Here is a 26381-nt window from a genome sequence, read left to right on the forward strand (position 1 = left end):
AATGAGCACTGTGCAATGTCCGAACTGATTGCACTATATTTTCACTGTTTTATGTTTTATTATTGTTTTATTATTAACTGTTTTAAAATGTTTTAATCATTTTAAAAGTAAAATTACTTGTTTTATTTTTGTTATTTTTTTCTTTATGATTATTTTACTTTCTCATATGTAAAGCACTTTGAATTACCATTGTGTACGAAATGTGCTATATAAATAAACTTGCCTTGCCTTGCCTTGCCTAACATTATTTTATTTATCTGTTATACCTAAAAACCTACTGAAGAATGGTTTTCAGGTAGGCTAGCTATAGCTACACCTCTGGATAAACTTTATTCAATTTTTAACCGATTGAGTAGGCTAACATTTAAAAATATATATATTTTAAGATGTAGGCAATACAAATGAAAGATAAAATGTGGTTCATTAACAAATTATTATAATTCATTATTTTTATCTACATAAAAACGGAACCCGCAGAGACTCGACTTCCCAGAATCCCGTGCGGTCGGTCCGTCTGAAAACTGTCCGTGTCGACACGTAGGAAACGCGTGCATTAGTTAAAGCTTATTTCCTGTTACTAGCAACGTTAAATGTCGGTTTTATTGGATTTCTTAAACTGAATTTACTGGTTCTTTGGAATAAACTTTTAATTAAATATGGCTTTACCGAATTGCTCGTTGAAGGTAAACAGAGAGCTGCTGGATCCCAGTTTTGAAAGTTACAGGCTTTCACTGGACTCTATTCCTACTTACAATGTAGAACTAGACGCAGGTGAGAAAAGAGCTTTATTTGACCTGTTATTCTCTGATTTGATTAATTATAAACGCGTTTATTTAATCCTCAGCCTGAAAAACTCATACATTCTTGTTCAAAACCAAACAGCTGTCGTGAACTAAGTTAACGTTACACTGTGTACTTAATTTTCAGTATAACAGTCCTACAGTAAGAAAGATGCAGCTCTGCAACATGTGCGTGGCTCTTCATAAACTACCATATGTGTGCATCTCAATTATAATCTTAATGTTAGCCCAAGCCGTGTTCTTGGCACAGGACATCATGCAATCCGTGGTCTGTGATCACGCCTTCAAGTTCAAATCTGCTTTCATTAGCCCCATCAGTAATGTGTGTCTTCTTACAGCTGTGGCTGAGGTTAAACTGAAAGACAGTCAGTACACCCTGGATCATGTGAGAGCGTTTGGTATGTACAACTACCTCCACATCGACCCCTGGTATGAAGACAGCGTCTACTTTGTGGACAGCAAAGGCAGAGTTCTCAATCTAACAGTCACATTGGTGAGTCTGTGATTTAATTTCCGAAATTATGGTTTATGGCCAAATATCTTGATGAACTAATATTTGCACACCAGAGCACTTTTTTTTTTGCATTCTTCGTACTAAATTTAATAAAAAGATCAGAGAAAAAAAAAAACAGGGGGCACTGGATGATTTAAATTATATTATACAGTTTTATATTAATTGTCGATGGAAACTGAAATTATATTTATTTTTCCTCCATAATATTTATTATATTTGTGGGAAAAAAAATCAGGGTTTTGAATCCTAAAGATAAAAAAAATAATGTTTTGTTCGTTTAATATATCAACATTCCCGGTTTCTGTTATTTGTAATTATTAAAAAAAGACAAGCAACACTGTCATGATTACACTACAGAATACATATTTTAACCATCATGGGTGGATGTTGAATGAATTTGTTTGGCAATGGGAGGATCCTACGAGTCAAAAAGATTGAGAACCACTGTCCTACATGAAAGTTTTGGACCAGGATATAAAGTGTTCAGTTTTAGTGTATTTCTCTACAAATAGTTTTTCTCTACCAGCAGAGGGCATTAATGGTTTATAGTAGTATCAAGGTCGAAGTTTTCCTAATATATATATATATATATATATGTGTGTGTGTGTGTGTGTGTGTGTGTGTGTGTGTGTGTTTTAAATAACATTTATTAGCTTATTATGATTATTAATATTTTAATTATCTGTTTTATTTAAACCACATCATGATATGATCATAAAAAGCAATTTACAATTTGCTTACACTGTACAGCCGTAATGCAACACAGTATTTCTATATTGGTTATTTGCTAATAATAATGATTTATTTTATTTTTGGCATTGGATGGTACTATAATGTTGTACATGCATGTACACTTTCTTTTGCATAAGATGCCAAATTAGATTTTTTTTTTTACATCTATTTTCGGTAATTAAAGACATATTGAGAAAAATAAATAAATAACTAGAATAAAATGTAATAACAATAATATTTTACATTACCTAATGTGATGCCTAGATGCACTTGTATTATTTAATATATATGTGTGTGTGTGTGTGTTTTAGTGTTTACATTTTAATTTATTTAGACAAATTAATAGTATTTTAATATCAGCTTCAATCTGTGCAAAGCAAAATTATAATTTTCTTAATTTTTTTTCAGTGTTTTATATGATATTTTTTTGAGGAGGATGATTTAAGATGAATTACCGTATAATCTGAAAGGAATCAAACAAATAAGCATAATAAGATGTCATTCACAGATGCATATGATGAAATGTAGTTTCTCTTCAGGATGTTTTGTTCTGAGCTAGTTTAAATATTATGTTGATGATTTGTTTGTAATTTTTAACGTTCTCGCAACAATACTGAAATTACTTATGAAATATGCCAGTTGAGTTATAATTACAGTTAACGTAACACTGTAATTATCTCTCCTTGGGGACTGTTTGTATTCTCTCAATGGTACTAGGCAGGGGGCATTTTTCTTCTGAGATAGAAATGAAAACTGAGGCTGATCTCTGTTAATGTGTGCATCAAGCTCCATGGCAACCGAAGGCCAATTGCGGTCCAGTCCTTTGGAAAAATTGCTATCTTATGAAGAGTGTAATTGGTGATTATTACATTCATTGTAATCCTTTTCAGATTGCTGGCTTTGAAGATCAGGATCACGAAGACATGGATATGTGGCACTTATTAGTTTTATTTCCAAATTGTCTCATTGGCTGATTTCCGTTGTTTCACAGATGTTGTTTTAAAGATCTTTAGCAAGTCGTTGACCCGAAGCCCTTGAAAAGAACATAATAATCATGAGATAGACACACGGATTTGAGTTGATTTTAACTTTGGATTTGTTGCTTCATTCATAAACTTGCTAGTTTAATTATCTGAACTTCATCTGAACCTTTATTCAGAAAGTATACTCTTTATGGATGGATCCGTGAATGTTCCCTATTATAACGGCATGTATTTCCTTTTGCGCTTTGCACCACTATGAGCCTCCAAAATACATGCACAATTGAATCATGTCTACAAGAAAAGTCCCCTTTATAAGTCTTCTGTTTTGTGATGCTGTAGAGATGGTCGAAGGTTTGATTTTCAGAGACTGAATGATTGAGAGGTCTCCATGTGCTGTTTTTCCAGGACACAGCCTTGGGCAAACCTTGTGAGATGTTCCGCTTCGAATCGGACCCAAGCTCTTGTGAGGGGGAGCAGTTGTGTGCTTCTCTGAGCCTGACCTCCGCGACTTGGGCCACGCTCTCCGACGGAACAGGAAAGTTGACTCTTTTGCGCACCAGCAAGAGGGGAGAGAGTTCACATAATAAATGGGAGGTAGGGAGAAAATCAACCATTTCCTACGAATTAAATTATTAGTCTATAACTGTTGGGGATTTCAGAAGATGCATTGTATTTCTCAGTTTATATGAGACGCTACATGTTTTGGATGTATACTGTTTTATTTCACTCCCAGCCGGTGTTCAGCGAGCGTCTAGGAGAGCCGTTCATCATCGTTCACAGCCTGGATCACATGCTCTCTCATGTTCATACCATTGAAGTGCTGCTTCTGAGAGTCCAGAAGGATCCTTCTGATACCAAAGGCAGCGGTTTCTCAGTCTCACTGGAGTGGATCACTGTGGACAACTCTGCTGGCCAGGGTGAGAGTGAGTGTCTCCATGCTGGTCAATGATTTTTTTACATTTAACCCTGAACTGCAAAGGATGTTTGTTTTTTTCAGTCGCTGCAGTTCTGATGTTTCTCAGTCATTTGTCTATGTACATAAGTAAACCAAAGTAGTTGACTTATCTTAAGAAGTAGAGTTCACTTGTTTGAATGTTTCAAATTTTCACTCAAATTGTTGATTACATATTGCTGTAAAAGTTATGGTATATACTTAAAGTTTAAGTTTAGTGAAAATTTTATTTAAAGCATTTTTAAGGAAAGGATTTTGTAAATCACTGCATATAGTAAATATACACTATCATTTAAAAGTATGGGGTTGGTAAGTCTTTAATGCTCACTAAGGCGGCATCTATTTAATCAAAAATACATAAAAACAGTAATAATCATTTGTATGTTAAATGTGATGTTAAAATGATTTATTCCTGTGATGGCAAAGCTGAATTTTCATTGGACATTCTGCAGTCTTCAGTGTCACGTGATCCTTCAAAAATCATTCTAATACTCTAATTTTTGTTGCTCAAAAACATTTATTATAATTATCAATGTTTTTAACAAATAAAACAAAAAACGCAATCGTACTGACCTTAAACTTTTGAAAATTAGTGTGTAATAACAGCATTATCGTGTACACACAATGGCAGTTTATGTATTCACTCAACTATATAGTAGGTGTATAAATTAGTAAGTAGTAATTTTGGTTTTTTGGTTTTAGATATGGGGTGCAGGAAAAATAAGAAAAAACACAGCTAGTAAAGTGCTTCCTTTCTCACAGATGAGGAGAGGAAGTATGGTGTGAGGAAGAGGAGGATGATGAAGGGCAAGTGTGTCCCACACTACGCTGCGGTGGAGCCTCAGGGTAAAGGAATCATAGTAGCCTCAGAAAAACCCTTCACATTTACTGAGGTGGACGGACTTCCACTTGAAGAACCACCTGCTGAGGAAATGGAGGTGGAGAACTCGGGTGAGAACCAGTGGCTAGACAAACAGAAGGGCATATTGTAAAAATATTTCATTCGGCTAGACAAAACCATGCCTGAAACATTAGCTTTTTTATTGTCTGATTTGAAATAGTCCCGAATATTCATCTGAACTTCATGAAAAAATTTTTTAGCTCTAGGTTGCACTTCGAACAGAATTCTGAAAGCCTGCAAAAAAAAAAAAAAAAGACATTTGAAGTAGTCCCCAATCAACCTGGAAACCCTCATGTGCTGCAGGCTTGAGAAAGCGCACTTATGAAAAATGATTCAGCGGCTTCTGTATCCATAGAAACATCTGAAAGAATTATTCGAATAGAACTCCTCAAGTAAACTCTGAGGATTGGAGATGACCATGTGTTTCTTCAAAGCAGCGGTCATCATTTGGGGTCATTTTTAATTTTTCTGTAAAGTAAGTTAGTGTTATGTAAATATGGGTCAGCTGCATGATACATTGGTATGAAATACATTAAGCTGGGTTTCTATGTGACGAAATGAAGCGTCATTAATAGTATGTTTTTCTTACTAACATATATTGGATCCTGTCATTGAAAGCATTTTTTTTTTGTCCGTGATGGAACTGGTCTGGCATATTGAATTAATTAGTGCGTCATTTTCATTAGTGTTTGACATTTTCTTTATGTCAGGGAGTGCAAATTGCAAATATTGCCTCATTAGTGGCGCTCAGACTTAGACTTGGGGTCCCTTTCAGTCAAATATCTGTTTATTTCCTCATTTAAATGAGTTTTTTTTTTAAGTGGAATATTTGCGTTTTTACTTTCTAGCAAACCTAAAGCAGTCAGTGATCGAAATCACCGAACAGTAAGCTAGCGAAATCAAAATTCCAAACATATCGACAGGAAATTATTTATATTGAAACTTACATCTTATCCTCTTTCTCTCGTTTCCTGTTTTTCCTCTAACACCTGTATTAGTCATCTGAAAACCGAGAAAGGGAGCTTTTAAAAGGCTATTTGTTTCCTGTGCACCCTTTGAGGTTTTTTTTCTATGATATAAAGGAGTAATCTCAGCTCTTCCTCTTCCTCTTTCTCTCCCCCATTTTTAAGAGGCTCAGAGTTCTGAGAGACTCCAGTGGTAGGCGGATAAAATAGAGGTGCATTAGCCTGTTTCAGAAAGAGAGGTCGACCTTTCTTAGCCACAAAAGACTATTAATGGTAACACGCACAACAGACATTGATATTCTGTTGATGGTGTGTTGATTTAAGGGTACATGAACAAGCCAAAGCTTATACAGTGAACACTGTAATGAGAGGGATGGGGAATCAATAAAGTGTGAACTACAAGTCTTTCTGGATGATACAGAATCTATATGATTTTATATCAATTATGTAATTCTCTCTCTCACACACACACACACACACACACACAGTGACAATCATCTTTGTTCTTTGTAGAAAATATCAGCTTGGATTAAAAATAAATAAAAATCTTGGAATGACGTTAGGGTGAGTAAATGATGGCATAAATTGTCCATATTTTCACTGTAGTTTATTATTCATTTCCTGAAGTTTTATTTATTTATTTATTTAGTTTTCAATGACTTACATTTTGACTGAATTATTCCTGTAAATTGGCCATATTTTGGAATTTTGTAGCATTTTTATTTTTCCTGAAGTGCTTTTAATAATCATATTTATTTTTTTTATTTTTTTTTGCACCCAAATGAGTCTGGATTTAATTTTCAATGACCATTAATTTTTAGAGTGAATTATTCCTGTAATTTGGCCATATTTAACATTTTTGTAGCATTGTTTTTTTTTCCTGAAATAATTTTTTTGTCATAAATTTTTTTAGACCTAAAAGGGTCATGATTTAGTTTTCTATGTCCAATTATTTTTTGAGTAATTAATTCCTGTAACTGGTCATTTCTGTAAAATAAAATTTTTTCATGAAGTTCTTTTGCACCCAAATGGACTTGATTTAGTTTATATGACCGTTTTTACCTTCTCCTTACTTCTTAGAATTAAACATTTAAAACTCTTAAACTGGTCATGTGGTGAAAGTTTTGCATCGTGTCTACATAGTATATCAAATTCTTTTATCTCTTAAGAGCAAAATCCTGTTTTCCATGATATATTCATAGAGTCAGAGTGATTTAGCAGTGTCACAGAACATCATTGCCCTTCTCTTCATTATCATGTTTTGCTCTGCAAGATTGCTATTGGGCCGCGAGTTGACTAGACCTGCAACAAAAGAAGATGAGCGTACTGCTCTCACTCCTCATTGCACTCTAAAGCAGCTTTATGGCTTGAGAAAATTGTCCCAATTTCACTAATAAGGTTTTGCCAGCACAGCTAGGACTGAGTGGGTGAGACTCTGACCTTTTTGCTTGTCTCAGCTCCTTTATTTCCTCATCCGCCTCTCTTTTTACTTTAGCACTTGCTCTATTCGTAGTTTTGTCAGGACCACTGTTGTCAAAGATGATTGACAATTAGCATACAATTTGGATTGGCAGTATGGATCTGTTCTGGGCAAGAACTCCCTGCACATCCAAACAGCTTAGCATGGATAAGAGAAGGGAGAGCCGCAATTACCCGCCCCCACCAAGGTTAGACAGAACCAACATAAATGTATTGCAGATATCATTAATGTTCAATAATTTGATGTACACACTTTATAAATTAGTCTGATTGTATCATACTATAGTATACAATCACTACATTGGAACTCAACAGCACATAGCAAGAGCTTCTTCCTCCTCTAATGTTCTCATTCCACTAATGGCTTATATAGGTACACAGAGTTTGGCCTTCCATTGCTAAATAAAGCCACACAATTACTAATTGTATGGCTTTATTTGGCAATGGAAGGCCAAATTCGATTGTGTGGGTTTATTTAACAATGGAAGGCCAAACCCTGTGTACCTATATAAGATATTAGTGAAGTTATGACATTAGTGGAGAAAGTCATAATAATTACAATTACACAGGTTGTTGTGCACATAGAGGTTTAATTGGTCCTATTTTTCAGTAGTGTCACAGTGACTTAGAATTCTCCGAACTCATCATACTCTCTATTACACACAGTTCAGTGATGGTTGAAGGTTGTTACGGAAGGAATTGACAATGGAATTGAACATACAGGGCTGCATGACAAAATATTGCCTAGTCTTATTATTTTTACAGTTGTTGTTTTAAAGCTTGGAGGGTTGCTCAGGATATACTCAGAAAATCTTTGTCTGTAGTGTTACCCATTCATTAATTTAAGTATAAATCCTGTGAAATTCATTCGTAAATGTCTACTATGAATCCGGTGTCACTTCTTTCATTGTTATGATCACAGATCCCATCTACTTCTGGCAGCAGACAGAAGAGGATGTGAGCGTGTGTGTGCGTTTACCTGAAGGCACCACTAAAGATGACATCCGCTTCAAGCTCACCGTGGACTGCTTGCGTGTTGGAGTAGGAGATCATGCACCACTGCTGGACGGGCAACTGTTCGCTCCTGTAGATCCTGAGGCCAGCACTTGGACCATTAAAGATGATAAGAGGTATATATATCAAAAATAAATATACTGGTGTAAGTTAGAATTAGAATAAAATAGAATTTAAACTAGAATAAGATTTATCAGCATGGAGCAACAACTTGTGTTTACAGGGTTATTTTACCCTAAAATTTCATCCGTCGTAATATTGTTCCAAACCTGTATGACTTCGTAGAACACAAAAAGATGTTTTGCATAATGCTCCGATTTGGAAAAGGGTCATTTATAAGTCTAAAATTCCAAAAAGTACCCTTAAAAAAAAACAAAGCCCTACAACCTCATGCATGCCCTAAATTGCAAGACTTTGAAAGCCATACAAATGTTTTATGTAAGGAACAGACAGCAATAGTTTTAGATTAAAGTAACTTTTAAAAACTAAAGTCATCATGATTTTGTGATGGAGACCAGTTCACAGGGCAAATGAAAATCTGAACTACTGGTCTGACTAGACAAAATCCTTAATGTCATATAGGGGTGCTCTGATTGAAGGGCTACGGATCGCTATCGGCTATTGGGAAGTTTGATTGGTGGTCTCTGTAAAGGCCAGTCTCATAAACCGATGCCAAGCTGATGACGCACCTGCTGTGAAAGGTTTGACATTACTTGCAGCAGCACCATCTCTGTCTCAGTCCGGCGTGGGTAAAATTATAATGCTTTCTGTGTGATGTAATTTCACAACCAGCGTGAGTGAATCACCATGTGCTCTCTCTTACCCTCTGAACATGCGCAAATGGCTTCATATCACCACATCAACAAGCAAGCGGCACTTGAAACATGCTACACATTTGACACAGGAATTGTCTCTTGTAGCTGCCTCACATACAGATCACGAAATCAGGCTTGTGTTGGGTGTCAGCTATTGTTATTTCCGCATTGTAAAAACAAAAATGCACTGCATTATTAAACATTTAGGTGAGATAATTATATATTTAAAAAAAAATGCTTAAAAACAAATTCCACTCAAATAAAAAAATCCCCCTCAACAAGAATCAAGGGGAATTCCCTTCGTTTTCAAAAATGAAATTCAGACCCTGCATGACTGTCTGTAAAAATTGTGATCAAAGATTGGCTCCAAAGATCCTGATCGGATCACCTTTAAAGGGATACTCCACCCCAAAATGAAAATTCTTTGTTATAATCACTTACTCCCATGTCGTTCCAAACCCGTAAAAGCTTTGTTCATCTTTGGAACACAATTTATGAGATTTTGGATAAAAACAGTCGAGCTCCAGAAAATTATGAAAAGCATTGTCAGAATAGTCCATCTGCCATCAGTCGTTCAACCATAACGTTATGAAGTGACGACAATACTTTTTGTATGCGAATAAAACAAAAATAACGGCTTTATTCCACAATTTGTCTCCTCTGAGTCACTCCACATCAGTTTAGCGCCATTTTGGCGAATATGAGCAGTTCACATGCAGCGTACGCTCTTCTGTGTCAGCCGCAACACAGGATGCACTGTTTTCTTTCAAATCAAAGCATAAATATACAGTACATAGAAACCGTATCCTTGTGAAGCGGCTGTCACGGAAGAGCGTACGCTGCCTGCGCACAGCTCTGATTTGCCAAAATGGCACTATGCTGATTCATAAGTATTGTTGTCGCTTCATAACGTTACAGTTACCACTGATGGCAGATGGACTATTCTGATGATGTCTTTCATAGTTTTCTGGACCTTGACAGCGTTGACTCCCTGTTTTCATCCAAAATATCTTAAATTGTGTTCTGAAGAAGAACAAAGCTTCAACGGGTTTGGCACGACATGGGGGTAAGTTATTAATGTCAATTTTCATTTTTGGGTTAAGTATCCCTTTAATGTCATATGGACCAGTTTATTTGGAGCTACACTTATTTGGATCTGGACAGTTTTGGTCGCTATATGCAAAAGAGTAGACTATCTTAAGTTGTGGCCTAATGGTTAGATGGTTGGACTCCCAATCGAAGGGTTGTGGGTTCTAGTCTCGGACCGCATGGAATTGTGGGTGGGGGGAGTGCATGTACAGTTCTCTCTCCACCTTCAATACCACGACTTAGGTGCTCTTGAGCAAGGCATCGAACCCCCAACTGCTCCCCGGGCGCCGCAGCATAAATGGCTGCCCACTGCTCCGGGTGTGTGCTCACAGTGTGTGTGTGTGTTCACTGCTCTGTGTGTGTGCATTTCGGATGGGTTAAATGCAGAGCACAAATTCTGAGTATGGGTCACCATACTTGGCTGAATGTCACTTCACTTCACTTTATATTGTGTTCCACTGAAGAAAAAGTCATACAGGTTTGGAACAAAATGAAGGTGAATAAATGATGACCATTTTCTTGCGTTCAACAGTTTCCTAAATGTTAATAAAGCTTAGGAACTGTTGATGTTCCACATTATGTCTTGGCAAAGACTAAATATGATGTGTATATGCACAAGAGGGTTTTGGCAAACGCTGAGCTAAAGCAACGCATATGGAGAACAACCGCCCACAGTGTTGTGTGTTCATGAGAGGTGTGAGTTACCACTGTGCCTCCGTACATGTTCATCGAACGTGTCGAGATGCAATCGGTTCTCAGAAACATGAATAGAGCTTTAGTCGTTCATCTGATTTGAATATCCACGTCCTTCCCTTCATCCGCTGTCCATTTCTCTTTCTAATAAACATCACTTCAAACTCTCGTTCACTCACCACCTCCTGAGACGCAAGATTGTTCTCTGTCCTCTCTTCTGTGTTTCCACATCCTTGATTTTAATAAGAGGCCCCAATGGCCCCTCTTGTGCTCTTGAGTGTGTGAGCCGGATGCTGTCCGAGTTCAGATTTGAATGTTTATACATGTTTATGTTTTCTGTCTGTTGTTTTTTCAGTCAATTTAACTGTCATTTGCATTTGTATGGGAACCCAAAGCAGTCCTCATTATGAAGCATATACAGTATAATAAAATGTTTTTATCAGATGCAATTGAATAGATAGGAAATCTTCCATCCTCAATGGTACTTGTACACAGAGTTCAAAGGTAAAAAAAAACTGAATTAATTTTGAATATGTCCTTCATTTGTAACAGAACTTTTAACAACAAAAATGTGCTTTTATTCAGTCATCTTTGTGATGGGAAAACTTTTGAACTTCATCTGGAAGTATAGATGACTCTATTGTGATAATCTATAGGAACTGATCAGGTTGATCAGGTTTTTGAGATTTTTATTCAGAGTTTTTATTTGTGTAGTTTGGAGGTCAGTCTACAGAAGCGAAGTGAAGGCCCACTGTGGTCCGAGGTGGTTCTGGGGGACCGGAGAGGAGAATATCTAATGACTGACGAACAAAAATCACAACTTCAACAGAGACTCTCGTATCTCACTGCTGAAGACCTGGTCAGTTTCTTTCACTTTTAGGAGAAAAAAAAACACCACCATTTTTTTTTTTTAGCTGATGGACTGTGAGGCTTAATTTTTTAAGAATTTAAATCATTTTCAACCATAAATTATTTTTCACAATCTGTTTAGATTATCATAGTTTTAAAAGTGATCATTCATATTTTTTTATGAATTTTCATTGTTTTTCATTAAAATTTTAGGAAATCAATATTTTTTAACACACGAAAGATATTAAAAAAAGGCACTGGGAAGAGTTTCTGAATTGTTAGTATTTGTTTTTTTTTTATTTGACTTCAAAGAATCCGAACCCAGAGAAGGACAAGCCCCCTTGCAACGCCCAGGAACTGGAGGACTGTGACATGTTTCCGGAGGACAGCTCTACACTGATGCGCTTTGATGGTGCCACTCTGAAGCCCACCAATGTGGTAAGGCCATAGAAATACAATAGGTTGGACGAGGATTCAAAGTCCAGATGTTGTCTGTAATTGGTCAGATATATTTTGCGATCCAACGTCATTATTTAGCTGTCATTTTTTCCAGACCATGTATCAACTATTATGATTGCTCTTAACCAGTAAGAGGTATGAAAAGGAAGTAGCATTTGACGTTTAGATTTTTGATTTCCAAACTTCAGTTTGAAAAGTGTAGCAGTCTGATAAAACTTAATTTATTCCATTTTAATGCACGTATTCCATTACTAAGCCTAATTTGAGTTTTTGGTAGATCGGTTCATTTATTTTTAACCACCAGCATGTTGGTGACCTGAGCAATCACCTATGTTTTCTACAGGATGAGTTGGCTTTGGTTGAGAAGAATGGCAAAAAAAAAAAAAAAAAAAACCTTGATCTGATGTGATTTACAATTTCTTTGCTTTCAGATCAGTGTTTAAATTCCTACTGACCTAATGCAAGCGTTATCTTGTTTAAGTTCCCTCAAGAGGCTCAGGATCTGTGCTGTTATTTTGAGATGTAATGCATCTTGAAATAAACTGTGCTTTAAGAGAGTGCGAGTACAGAAGCACCATATTGATTTATCTCTTCTGGCATCTCGTGCAGCGAGTAACGTTCCTGCACTTGACGGTTTGGCACAATCATGCGTTGACCGTGTCTTTGACAGGTAATCAAGGGATCGGTCACCTAAAAGTGAAGTAGCTGAAAGCAAAGTTAGTAATATTATGATGGTTATTTTAAGCACAGCTGCCAGAAATCTCAGTATTTAATTGCAAGAAATAAAGTCCTCAAATAGTGGCTTCTATTAGAGGTGCAGCTGTGCTAATCAAGTCATGTCACTCTATTTTTTATTATGTGGATTAAGTATACAGTACCTATCCATACAAGAAAGAATGTATGCCTTATAATTACACCTGGTTATGAATAGTTAGTAAATCATAGCTTTTGAAATGCAAGTCTTTAATACTTAAAAGTTGATTGCGTGATTTATTTTGAGAAACCTGCAAACGGGGTCCAAAATTAACTATTTCACAATTACATTAATATTTATTTAAATATTTATAGTGTCTAGTTTCCATTAAAAATTAAAATTGTCATGATTTTATTCACACTCATGTAATTTCAAAATATTAGACGGTTATCAAATCATCTTCTTTGTGTTCTTCAGAAGAAAGGAATTTACAACATAAGGGTTAAAAATTAACTTGAAAATATAATGACAGAATTTTCATTTTTAGATGAACTATCCCTTTAAATCCATTTGAAACCCATAACTCTTCTAGCATTATTTACTCAGTTGTAATTGTAAAGGCATTCATGCTACTTCTCAGCTGAAATAAATGGTCTGTTAATATGTCTAAATATTCAAATGTATCTAAATATTTCAAATGCATCTTCTGAAAAAATAATAATAATAATACTATGGTCATTGTAGCCTAGAAGTTTTTGTTTCTATGTTGAATAAAAAATAACATTATCCGCTGAAACGCCACTCTCTTGTGAATGGGTGTATGACAGCCGAAGCTAGAGATAACGGTTTATAAAGTTTTAAATATTGCTATTTTTCACATCGATTCACTTCAGATGGCCTTTATTCACCCACTTTTAATGATGGATGGATTCACTTTATATTGCTTCAAAATCTTGATAACCATTCACTGCCATTATAAAGCTTGAAAGAGCTAGGACATTTATTTATACATAAATCTGATTGAAATTGTCTAAAAGAAGAAAGTCATATATACCTAGGATGGCTTGAGGAAGAGTAAATAATGGGATAAATTAAATTTTAAGGTGAACTGTCCCTTTAAATTATGATTTCTATGATCGTGTGTCTTTCATTTATATTAGGTTTATCATTTCTGCTAAAACAAAGATAATGAATGGTTGCAAATCTACTTGAATTACACAGGGTAAATGTTCATTACCATTTACATTTATAGATAAGGCAGAAACTTAATTCATTGCATTTACTCTGCATTTATTATTTTTATTATCAACAACAACAACAGCCAATCAGTCGTCTCATGGCTTTTTATTTGAACTCAAAATAGGTCTTCTCATTCTTCATTTCATTTTTGTCTGTACATGGAGTACATTTTTCTTTTGCCATAGTATAAAATTCCACATAGAATCACCCCCCCCCCCATCATTTCCTCTCTTCTTCTCATTTCTAAATCACTTACATTGATGCAGCGAAACACATTGACCTTTTCTGAGTGCACTCGCTCACAGATTACAAAGCCACCTCTCTCTTGGCTCTGAGGAGAGAATTTCCCATGTCGACCTCTTCAGAGATTTCAGATTGTGTGTTTGTGTCCCTCAGCTGGGTGTTGGAGCAGAACTCAGAGAATTTGTATTTCTTTTTGTGTTCCTGTAGAATGGCACTTCTCCTTTGAGAGACACTCTCGTCTTTCAACTCAAAGCCATGATGGCAACGAATGAAGAAGAGGGTTGACATTTACTGTATTTCTGAATGATGTGTATCTCAACAGCTCCTCACTACTAGAATAATGCTGGAGATGCAGTAATGGGTGGTTATTTTAATATTCGTCACCGTGTTATCTGTAGTGATGCACTGCACAAAAGCTGTATTCATAGTGGACATGGTTAAATGAAAGATTAACCCTTTAGCTGTAACTAGAATTCATGGGGCTCAGGTTTTTTTTTCTTTTTTCTTTTACCTTCATGACTTTCTTTTTTGCCCATACCAGTTTTATTATTGTTCTGAAACTAAAACTGTTAAAACATTCCTCATTACTTAAAATAAAATACATTTTAATTGAAATAATGAATAATCTATTGCTAAAGAAACTTGATGAACAAAACTGAAAATAAGAAATTATAACTATGTAGACATTTAAAAAAATTAAAACTAAATTACAAAAAATAAAATGATTAAATATATAACTAAAATTAGTGAATAACTTAATAAAATTAAAATGGAATATATATATATATAAATATAAATAAATAGTATATAATAATAGTATCTCAATAATATAAAATTATATATAAAATGACCATCATAAAATGTATCATCATGAAATGATTTTGAGGTGAACCACCCTTGTAAGATTTAGAATGACCATTAGGCTAATTCTATTCTCTATATTTCTATAGGCTATTCTGAATACAATTTTTTGCTATTATCAGTGTTAAAAATAGTTGTACTGCTCAATATTTTTGTGCAAACCATGATACATGGTTTCAGAAATCTTTGATGAATAGAAAGGACAAAAGAACAGCATTTATTTGAAATACAAATCTTTTGTAACATATAAATGTCAGTCTTTGTCAGTTCAGTGCATTCTTGCAGAGTAAAAGTATTGATTTCTAAAACTGATGCAAAACTTGTGTGTGTGTGTTATATGCATGAATTATATTTTTGGCTATTATATACATTCATACATGATATTTCGGTTTGGATGTTCTCCAGTTGGCAGATCTGTAGAGAATGGGTTTATAGTGGTAATTTAGTGCATTTTATGTCTAAATGAAAATGGTGAGAATTGTAAGATGCATTTAAGCATGTGAAACTGTCACCAGTTGTGAATAACAGCCGCCGCACACTGATCTGATTTAAATATGCAGTTACCAGTGAGCAGAACAAGATGAGATTTCAGTGTTTGCAGCCAGCATTCAATAAATGGATTTAGGACAAGTGTAAAAACCAGAGGTGCAAAGACGTCACTGAGAAGTCATAACGCTTATCACTTTCTGTACAATGTGAAAATGGTCATGATTCATAACGGAAGACATTTAATGTGATGTCTTTGATGATGATGATGGTGATGGTGACTTGCAGCTGCCACCATCCTGCTTCGCTGTTGTTTACTCTTGATGTTTCAATCCCGCTGTCGTTTCAGATGAGCGCCTCATAATTGTCTCTTTTTATGAGAAAAATGTATGGAGATTTTCCTTTCTCATTTCATTTTCTGCTAGAGTGATTGCATAATAGACAGACAGTACAATGAAAATTTGACTCAAAAGAATCCATTCATATTCAATCTGCTTGCCAGCCTCCATTTGTACTGAGAAGATATGATGTGAAATCAGACCCAGAATATATATATATATATATATATCAATGTCCTACTGAAATGTTTAAATGGGTGTAGATTTATATATTTATTATAGACCGATCATTTTGAATTATTTACATGTCTTTTCTTAAATTTTAGGTGAGTCTTGGAAGCAACCAGTTTCTTTTCTCTGTGTATATTGACCCGACTGAGATGCCCGCTTTCTGCTTACGACATGATGTTGATGCACTGCTCTGGCAGCCCCGTCCCAACCAGGACAACGATATATGGGAGCACATTTCTACTTTTAATGCTCTCGGTAAGGCCACTTGTAAGCCAATTAAATTTAATTATTACATATTAAAGTGTCACTTTAAAACTCTTAAACTTTCTTTTCATAGTGATTTTACAACCTGAGTCAATCTTTTCTTTTCTTTTCTATCCCAGTGTAATGTGCAATCAGATTGAGACAATGTTTTTTCCTACAGAAATCATTTTCTTTATTTCATGCAGGTTATGTTCAGGCTTCAAAACGCGATAAAAAGTTTGCAACCTGTGCACCCAACTTCTCCTACTCTGCTCTTTGCGAGTGCCTCAGGCGTGTGTTCATTTACCGTCAGCCCACGCCGGTCGACACGGTGCTCTTCAACCGGAAACAGGGTCGGCAGGTCGGGCAGGTCGCCAAACAACAGGTAGCCAACCTGGACACCAATGACCCTGTACTTGGATTCAGGGCCACTAATGAAAGACTGTTTGTCCTGACTGCCAACAACTTGTTTGTGCTGAAAGTGAACAATTAAGATTCTCCAGTATTTCTGCTGGATGAATTGACACTTCTGCTTCAAGCTGGTCCGAGGCCGTTTGAGTTCCTTGGTGCACATTCAACTTATCATGAACATGATTGTCATATTTCAAGACCAAGTTGGTATGAACTTTTCTTATGTATCAGCATGTGTGTGTCTGTGTGTGTGTTAGTAGTTGTCTTAATATGTAAAACATTAAGTTTGAAACATGCTCGTATGCAAGACATGATCTATAGCAAGAATGTCACATTGCATTCCATTAGAATGTAAAATGGATACATAAAATAAATAAGCATCTATAAGACCCCCTGTCTGTTTTCCACTCTTAGTATTATTATTTTTTATTTTTAAAATTTTGACCACAATCAATGTAGAGGTTACAAAGTGTTTTCATTTAACAGTGTTGTTCCTCGCAGGCCATGACCCTGTCAGAACAAACCTGCAACCCTTTTTGGGCAGCAATTATTTCACCACACACGAGTCCACAGTGAAAGATCAACGGATACCAAATTCCATGAGACTGTTGAAATTGGAAAGGAAGGTGTGATGTATTTCAGAAAAATTGCCTATATTTTTGTATTATTCATTTAAAAATGATAATTTAATAATTGTAAATAATTACAGTTTTTTAATGGTAACTTAAAATAAATTAATAATTGTATAGTACTTGAATTATGTTAAATGTACAGAATATATTTGTAACATTTTTAGTTGATTATATAAAGTATTATTAAGCATTATATAATATTATATAAATGTTGAATACATGTAGAAAAGTTTTAAAATGAATATATAACATTTAATATACACTTTTTAGTTATTTTAATTAAAAAAACTAAAAACAATTTTATGCTTGAAAATGTCACAGTTCCTTGATTTCAAAAAAGCGGTAAACTGAATCGAGCAGCATATTGTAACAGTGTTATTCTTACTCATGTTTTTCTATGGGTTTGCATTTAATCTCCCTTATGTCTGTTCAGGCTATTATGTGCTTGTTTTTTACCCTGTGTTATGGCGCTTTCAGATATAATTTGTCAGGATCCAAAGAGATGTGCCTGGGAGATAGATCTGTCTCAGCTCTTTTGTTTAGTGGGGTGAACCTTATTTGTTCAAGCCTCAGATTAAATCATGTGTTTGTGATCAAATTAGCCTGTGATATTTGGATTCATTATCTGCACCAGAATCACTGGACAGCTGAGAGGGAGATCTGAGAGTTCTTCTAATGCATGTTTTTCTTTCTGACCGTGGTGTGCATGGATGGTCATCATCAATCAGGTGTTGTTCTTACATTACTGAAGGCTGTTTGCAGACAGACGTCTAGCAAGGAATAATTAACAACAAACAGTTTAATCATTCAAAAATCTTTTCTTTTTCATGAATTTATGTAGCTTTTTAAGCAAAAAGTTAGCTTTGTTTATATATATATATATATATATATATATATATATATATATATACATGCCATGATTATGCTCTAAAATGCTGTAGGCCAACACACACACACACACATATATATATATATATATATATATATATATATATATATAATAAATAAATTATTTATTGATTGTGTTGGCCTTCAGCGTATTAGAGCATAATCATGGCAAGTTAAAGACCATGTTGTTTATTATGGAAGATACTTCAGTGTAGTGTGTTCAAGGCACTCATGTTTGAAAAGAGTCTTTATGTGGAAGAGATTAGATCTATCTTCTCTAGTGCCATTTTATATGGTACCCATGAACCTCCTGAGACAGACATTTGACTAAGCATGTCCACCAAATAACAAGGATGTTTCAAAAGAAGAGTCTTATACTCTTTACAATAAATTGGTCCTTGAATTTTAGAAACTTCTTTTTCATGAAGTAAACAACCATGGTCATTTAGAAGCAGAATGACGTCACAGGGCGTTCGTAAAACAGAAAAGCAGTTAATAGATAACCACATTAAATAATATATAAATAACAGAATCTGTTTTGGAGGTCGGTGTCTAACCAGAAAGCGTCTGTGCGCACTCCACACCAAGATTGGCGCGAACTGAATTTATTAACAACAAAGCGAGTGAGCTTCTCTCAGGTGTTGATTTATTTATTCACCCTGGGAACACAGCATCCCTCTTTGAATTTGACACCTGTAGTCTACGCTTTCCATGCGCATCTCTATTCATTTATTATTACTGAACAAACAATCCTAAAGGATTAAACTCAGGAGAGTCGCACGAGCTGGATGTGTCTCCTGCGGAAAGTGTCTTAGTATTCTACAACAGCAACAACAGTGTTATAAAGAGATCTATAGAACCCGTTTAACTTTAAGCTTCTATATCAATTAAACTCTCCAAGTGTCCGAACACAGCCTCAGGGCCAGTCGATAAGAGACTGCTCTGTATTGCATTATGGGGGTTTCTGGGACGCATTAGCTTACCCTTGGGCACAAACACGCTCGTTTTGCAAAGCATTTCTGTGTTTTTTGGTTTCACAGAAAAACAGGTGATATGGGTGTGGAATGGCTGTTTGGCTTTACTCTGAATGTGGAGATCCAAAGGTAGGTACTTAAGATGTTAATAAAATCATAACCTCGGTAGGCATTCTACTTTATGGGGAAGTCAACTTGCAGCAGTAAAGCCATATGAATATTATTCAATTCCATATTTTGCTCTCATTTATTTGACAAAACAACATTGCAATAGTTATACCCTCTCACTATGATGGCATATATTTGATCAAAATGACAGTAAAAAAAAAAAAAAAAAAAAAACTATATCGTCGTAAAATAACTCTTCTGTATTTTGAAATGTTATTATTCCTGTGATGGCAATGCAGCCATTACTCCAATATTCATAATCCTCCAGAAGTCATTCTAATATGCTGATTTGGTGCACTTTATTGTGTGTACTTATTTATTTACTGTATTTTTGATCAAATAAATGTGGCCTTGAGAGGCATAAGAGACTTCTTTCAAAACGTTCAAAAACCTTAATTATGGCAAATTTTTGGTAATGTTTAACTGGATGATCATGTTCATAACACAGGAAAAAAGTATTTTGCTTGGATTTTTGTCTTTTGTGTCACGACAGTAGCCGGATATAGTCTGCTTAAATAATGCACGTGAAATTATCGAGAATCCATAGTGTAAATATTACAATTTGAGTAGCAATTCCAAGTAGCGACTTAAGATCTTTTGTTTGAGCCATGGTTTGGATTAAGCAATTCTTCTTGAGGAAATTTATAAGTGTTTTTAGAGTAATTTGTTTAAGCAGACCGTGCTTGTCTTGATATTTTATGACCAATTTACTCAGAAATCCAAACCAGACATATACAGTATAGTCTTCGGGTCCAGTAGACCTCGGAGTTATTCGGTGGTCTAGCACATAAAATAAACACTGTTGTTTTGTACTTTTGGCTGCGGTTGAAAATGAGCTAATTAGCTCTATGTTATAGAACTGCATGTCGTGATAAACTGTTATTTTAGATATGACATGCTTTTGGGAAAGGGTGAGGAAAAACTAAATGGATGAGAGATGAAAAGAGAGAAGCAGGGATAAATGAGGTATGAAAAGGAGCTGTAATGGATGTATTAATCTCAAGAACAACTTATTATCTGGCCTATTAATTTCAGACTGAATATGCTTTGTAATGAAATAAGGTCTTGTTCTGTGGCAAAAAAAAAAAAAAGCGAGAGAGAGAGAATGCAACTTCATCACAGGTTTTATATGTGACACCAAAGTCCAGTATTCAACCAGAATTCAATTCAATTCTGTTTCAGCCACGTGAGGTAATTAGGAATTACACAAACTTCAGTCTGGATCCAGCCCTTATGAAGATCTGAGATGATGCCAACCCTGAACCAGCATACAATCTACCCAATTTTCCTATAAGTTTGATCACAATATAAAATATATAATATGTATTTTTGTATTTTTTATTTTTACATATCTGCCACATGGACATCACTGTGACACAGTCACCACTGCTAAGCTACTCCTACATGTAAGAAACTTTTATTTTCTGTGAAGCTGCTTAGCAATGATTTTTATTGTGAAAAACGCTATACAAATAAACAGGGATTTAATTCAAATTTTTGTATGAAATGTGACTTGCAATAGATTTACGTGTCTCCATATGCAAGTGAAGGGATGTGACAAAATTTGACCGCTCCTGTAATGAACGCAGCACAGTGACAGGAGGTGTGTGGTCTACAGGGCAGATAGATTGTAGCACAGTGATAATCATTTCAATCTGAATGTTTCAAATTATGGCTTTCTCAACAAGCCTGAAAGCTGTTAGAGAGACTATAGTGAGCAATTTGCACAATTGCTTTATATTTAGAGCTACTCTTTAATGAGTGTAATTTTGAGGCTCATATACGCATTATTGAAGCGTATTGTACATTTCATTTTGTTCTGATTTTGCACTGGAATGCACAGTATGAAGTTTGTTATATCTACTACAGTCCTTTTTCCATTGGGTCACAAATGACAAATTTAAGTGGACAGTCAGGAAATGAAATGACGTCATTCATCATTATGGGTATTTCTTGCACAAATCTGAGAGAGGTGGTGTTGCTCAATAACATTTCTTCTTTTTTTTTAATGCTGTTTTGCAGACTAGCTGCATAACAGGGATCTACGTTACCCGTGGACAAAAAGCTAATTTGTATCTTTAAAAACAACAAAAATACTTAATTTTCACTTTCATATTTTACTTTTTATTTTTTTGTAAATGTCATCATTATTGGATACAGTACAGCAGAAGGACATGGACCACTTAAAGAGACACAAATAAGAGAAAATAAAACAGTAACTGTAGGAATGAAAGTCCCACCTTTCAGTTAAAAAAGCTAATCCCCTTTAATTGAATTTCTGATGTGTTTTATATATATATATATATATATATATATATATATATATATATATATATATACACTTTTCTGTCATGATTCTGCCCTCGTGTCCTTGATTTTTCCTAGTCTTGAGGCAGGATCATGACAGACCCATGTTTTGTGTACAAGCGCATGGCCTTGTCTTTGGGCCATGTGCTTGTGTTGTCTCGTTCCCTTGCCCCGCCCCCCTTGTTAACCTAGTCGTGTCTTGATTGTCCTATCTGTAACACCTGTCGTGTCTTGATTAGTACCCCTATTTAGATCTCCTAGTGTGCTCTGTCTTGCGTCGGTTCATTGTGTTACTTATGTGCTTCTCAGATGTGTTCCACACTGGTGACTGTGATTGTATCCTGTATTCCGTGAGTGTTTGTTTATAGTTAGTGTTTAGTGTCTTTATCTGGTCAGCCCTGTCTTGTTTGGTTATTTAGTCCTTACCCTAGCCCTTGTTTTCCCCCTCGTGGGTTTTTGTTTTCCCTTTTTGTATTTAATAAACCCTTTTGTGTTGAATCCTGTCTGCACTTGAGTTCCTCCCTTACCAATACCTGACAGAATGAACCGACCACCAAGGAACTCAGCAGACAGGAGGCAATGCTGGATGGCATCAGCCAGCCAGCGAGATTGTTTTGAGGGCTCTCGCCTTGTGGTGTTCCGGGGGACCAGGGGAGGTCGTTCCGGAGCGAGCGGGCGAGAGGAGGAGCCCCAGAGGTCCCCACCTACCCAGCTGCCAACGGTTCCAGAGGGTCGTATCCTGGCCGTGGCCACTCTGGGGGATCAGGCACATCCCTCACCGAGTCCTGAGGTGCCTCCCACACCCGTCGGTCTCCCCGGGAAGCGAGGGAGATGGTTATCGTGGGAGTCTGCCTCGGAATCGTCGGAGTCAGCCCTGCCAGAGACCGAACTCCCCCAACCCGCCTCTGACCCAGCTGTGGTCTCTGCACCGCGCCCAAGGAGGAAGAGGAGGAAGAGGGGGCCTGCCAGTCCTGTGACCCCGTTTCCTCCCGTGCCAGCAGCGGAGAGCGCTGGCGTGCCCGTGCCAGCAGCGGAGAGCACTGGCGTGCCTGTACCAGCAGCGGTGGGCGTGCCCGTGCCATCAGCGGAGAGCGCTGGCGTGCCCGAGCCAGCAGCGGAGAGCGCTGGCGTGCCCGAGCCAGCAGCAGTGAGCGTGCCCGAGCCAGCAGCAGTGAGCGTGTCCGAGTCAGCAGCGGTGAGCGCTAGCGTGCCCGAGCCGGGAAAGAAAGCTGTATGCAAGTCGGCAGTCGTGAGAGCGGAGGAGAGAGCCGCGGCCGACTCTGCAGCAAAGACTCTTGTACAGTCGGTTTCATCTCATGAGGAGATGCCAATTGTCCTAGCTGCTAAAGCATTTTCTGATTATTTGTCCCGTCTTGTCCAAATTTTAGAAATCCCCGTCAGTCCTGTCTTGTCCCCTGACCCTGTCCCCAGAAGTCCCAAATGTCCAGCCGTTGTCTCCCCGTGTCCTGTTGATGTGGCCCCGTGTCCTGTTGATGTGGCCCCGTGTCCAGTAGATGTTGTCCCCCCGTGTCCAGTAGATGTTGCCCCGTGTCCAGTAGATGTTGTTCCCCCGTGTCCAGCTGTCGTCTCCCCGCGTCCTGTAAGTCTTGCCCCGCGTCCCGTAAGTGTTGCCCCGCGTCCCTTGTCTGCTCCTGTCATGTCCCCTGTCAGTTGTCCTGAGACCCCTCACCACCCAGACCTGCCCGTACCCCCCGTCGTCAGCCTTCGTCCTGTCCTCCTAAGATTCCTACCCCACCCCCCCGCCCTGGTCTGTCCCCCATGAACTTTGTGGTCCCTCCCCTTCCCTGTTTGTTTTTTTTGTTATGTCACCCTAACCCTGCCATTGTGTTTTCATGTTTGCCTTTGTTATTATTAGTCATGTCCTGTTGGTTTGTGTCTGTGTCCCAGTCTGTCATGTCAGTCGTGTCCCGTGTTTGATGTTCCCTTGAGGAGCGTCTGGAAGCCGCTCCTTAAGGGAGGGGTTCTGTCATGATTCTGCCCTCGTGTCCTTGATTTTTCCTAGTCTTGAGGCAGGATCATGACAGACCCATGTTTTGTGTACAAGCGCATGGCCTTGTCTTTGGGCCATGTGCTTGTGTTGTCTCGTTCCCTTGCCCCGCCCCCCTTGTTAACCTAGTCGTGTCTTGATTGTCCTATCTGTAACACCTGTCGTGTCTTGATTAGTACCCCTATTTAGATCTCCTAGTGTGCTCTGTCTTGCGTCGGTTCATTGTGTTACTTATGTGCTTCTCAGATGTGTTCCACACTGGTGACTGTGATTGTATCCTGTATTCCGTGAGTGTTTGTTTATAGTTAGTGTTTAGTGTCTTTATCTGGTCAGCCCTGTCTTGTTTGGTTATTTAGTCCTTACCCTAGCCCTTGTTTTCCCCCTCGTGGGTTTTTGTTTTCCCTTTTTGTATTTAATAAACCCTTTTGTGTTGAATCCTGTCTGCACTTGAGTTCCTCCCTTACCAATACCTGACAGATTCATTCTGACTGAAGACAACACAACAATTTAAGTTCAGGTCTTTGCAATTTTCCCACTTATTTCTTTGAAGAACCTTCTTATGTTGTTTTGCAAGATTAAACGCATGTCTGTGTTTGCAGTCGATATTTCAATTTGAATTGCCCCTGGATTTCAATTTAGACATCTAATGATCAACATGGTCAACATGTATGACATTTTGGCGGCTGTGTTGTAGTCATGGTTACATATTCACCATAATGTGGTGTAATTGTGGTCATTTTGTCTTATTTTATTCAGTGGAGTTGAATAATCTGACAAGGAATTTACTTCAACTTTTAATATTCAGTCTGCGATAATTTGAAGTTTAAATGATGATACGGCCATTACTATCATTACAAGCAGAATCGAGTTTTAAAACCCTTCTGAATTACCTGACAGGGGACATAATATAGGGATAATATTGTGCAAAGAGGCAGAAGAAAAAAGGTAAAAGCAGTGTTATAGGGACCAACAGAAAATGTATCACTTGCAACAGGTAAAATAGCCTTGACCCTTTGCATGAGCAGAAAGCACATTTTTACAAAATAGCTGTATCGAGCAATAGAGGAATATCAAGCAAATTTGTTTAGGATCAATATTAATATTTCTTTAATATTCATTATTGCACGTTTTACACTTCCATATTTCTTGTCTTATTTAAAGGTATAGTCTTTTAAATATCACTTTGTCCTTTCATTCGTTAGCCACAATGTTGAATTGATTAGCTGAGAATTTTACATGAATGACCGTACTTGGCAGCAGCGGTTTCTGAAAGTTAACTTCATGTGGCAGTAGAAATGTGCTAGGCAGAGAATAATTACAGTTTGAATAGACCAATTAGACATCAGTGCAGCATTATGCAGATCATTATTCAGTACTGTTTGAAAATTCATCTGAATCAGAAAAGATTTTCAGAGACCGACGCTATCATATGAATAACAATGAATTAAACATACTAATGAGTCTTTCATGAAACAGTACATTTATTTTATTCAGAAAGATGTTTTAAAATAGATGTATATATAACTGTTTTAGTTAATCCCTGGATAATAACACAAATGCAAAACAATATAAATTCAATAGTTATAATATGGATACTGATGTCTACGTTTGTATACGTGGTCAAATAGCATTTAACAAACTGAGACTACAATTACAGCACAATTTAACATACTGAACACTTTAAACATTTGTTTTAGGCAGAAAAGAGCTTTACATTTATGAATATGTCAGTTTATGATATGCATTCAGAACCTTGTTTTAAACAGAGGCAATTCACTAAAATAGCATATTCATTGACACAGGACAGCAAACCTGACTAGCCATCGAGACAAAACAGAACAGACCATTTTTCACATCAACAACCGTAAGATATTATATTCAAAACCTAAAACACAACATATTAATGTAGAATAACATTATAGAATAACACACAGTCAGATGTGATAAAGATAAAGCCACATTTGATGAGAAGCCATGTACAAGCCCATGTGCTGGGATTTAGCTTAATGGCTAATATGAAGTTCACAAATACAATCATGTGCTGTCTACTCATTTATACAAGAGAGCCAACAATGGTGAACGATTCATTCATCAGATGTGAAGTATTTGAACACATTTTCTCATTCATTTACTAAAATCTAAATAAGCTATACTCAAAAGTGTCATAATTATTATACTTAAAGCTGAACAAATGTTAAAATTCTTTGTTCTATCCCAGTTTAATATGCTGAGTAAAGTTGCTAACTATAAGTAAGGCATAGCACACATTATGGCAGTTTTTTAAAGATTTCTCTGTAGGTTTGAGCTGCAGGTCATTGGCTTAACCAATAGTTCGAGTTTGGGGCAGGACTATTTGTTTTAAATGACCAATGGCAATCAATGGGGGTGTTTGGGAAATATGTGAGGAAACAAT

The 26381-nt window shown here is 36.7% G+C and overlaps 1 protein-coding gene across 3 annotated transcripts; it reads left to right on the plus strand.

Moving 5' to 3' along the window:
* The first annotated feature begins 507 nt into the window (after window positions 1–507).
* Window positions 508–17385, plus strand: LOC113057431 (nudC domain-containing protein 1). 3 transcript variants are annotated; one of them, XM_026224857.1, is made up of 10 exons: window positions 508–771; window positions 1139–1293; window positions 3435–3623; window positions 3763–3952; window positions 4744–4932; window positions 8312–8456; window positions 11652–11796; window positions 12099–12224; window positions 16433–16592; window positions 16787–17385. In XM_026224857.1, exons 1-10 carry the CDS (start codon window positions 657–659, stop codon window positions 17071–17073), a joined length of 1701 nt encoding a protein of 566 aa, XP_026080642.1. In that variant the 5' UTR covers window positions 508–656; the 3' UTR covers window positions 17074–17385. The 3 variants fall into 3 exon arrangements, with proteins under 3 accessions (XP_026080642.1, XP_026080641.1, XP_026080640.1); XM_026224856.1 differs by having other exon boundaries at window positions 3763–3946; window positions 8249–8456; window positions 16787–17073; XM_026224855.1 differs by having other exon boundaries at window positions 509–771; window positions 8249–8456.
* Window positions 17386–26381: the final 8996 nt, after the last annotated feature.

This window comes from Carassius auratus, chromosome 38 (genome assembly GCF_003368295.1).
Source record: "Carassius auratus strain Wakin chromosome 38, ASM336829v1, whole genome shotgun sequence".
Classification (NCBI taxonomy): Eukaryota; Metazoa; Chordata; class Actinopteri; order Cypriniformes; family Cyprinidae; genus Carassius; species Carassius auratus.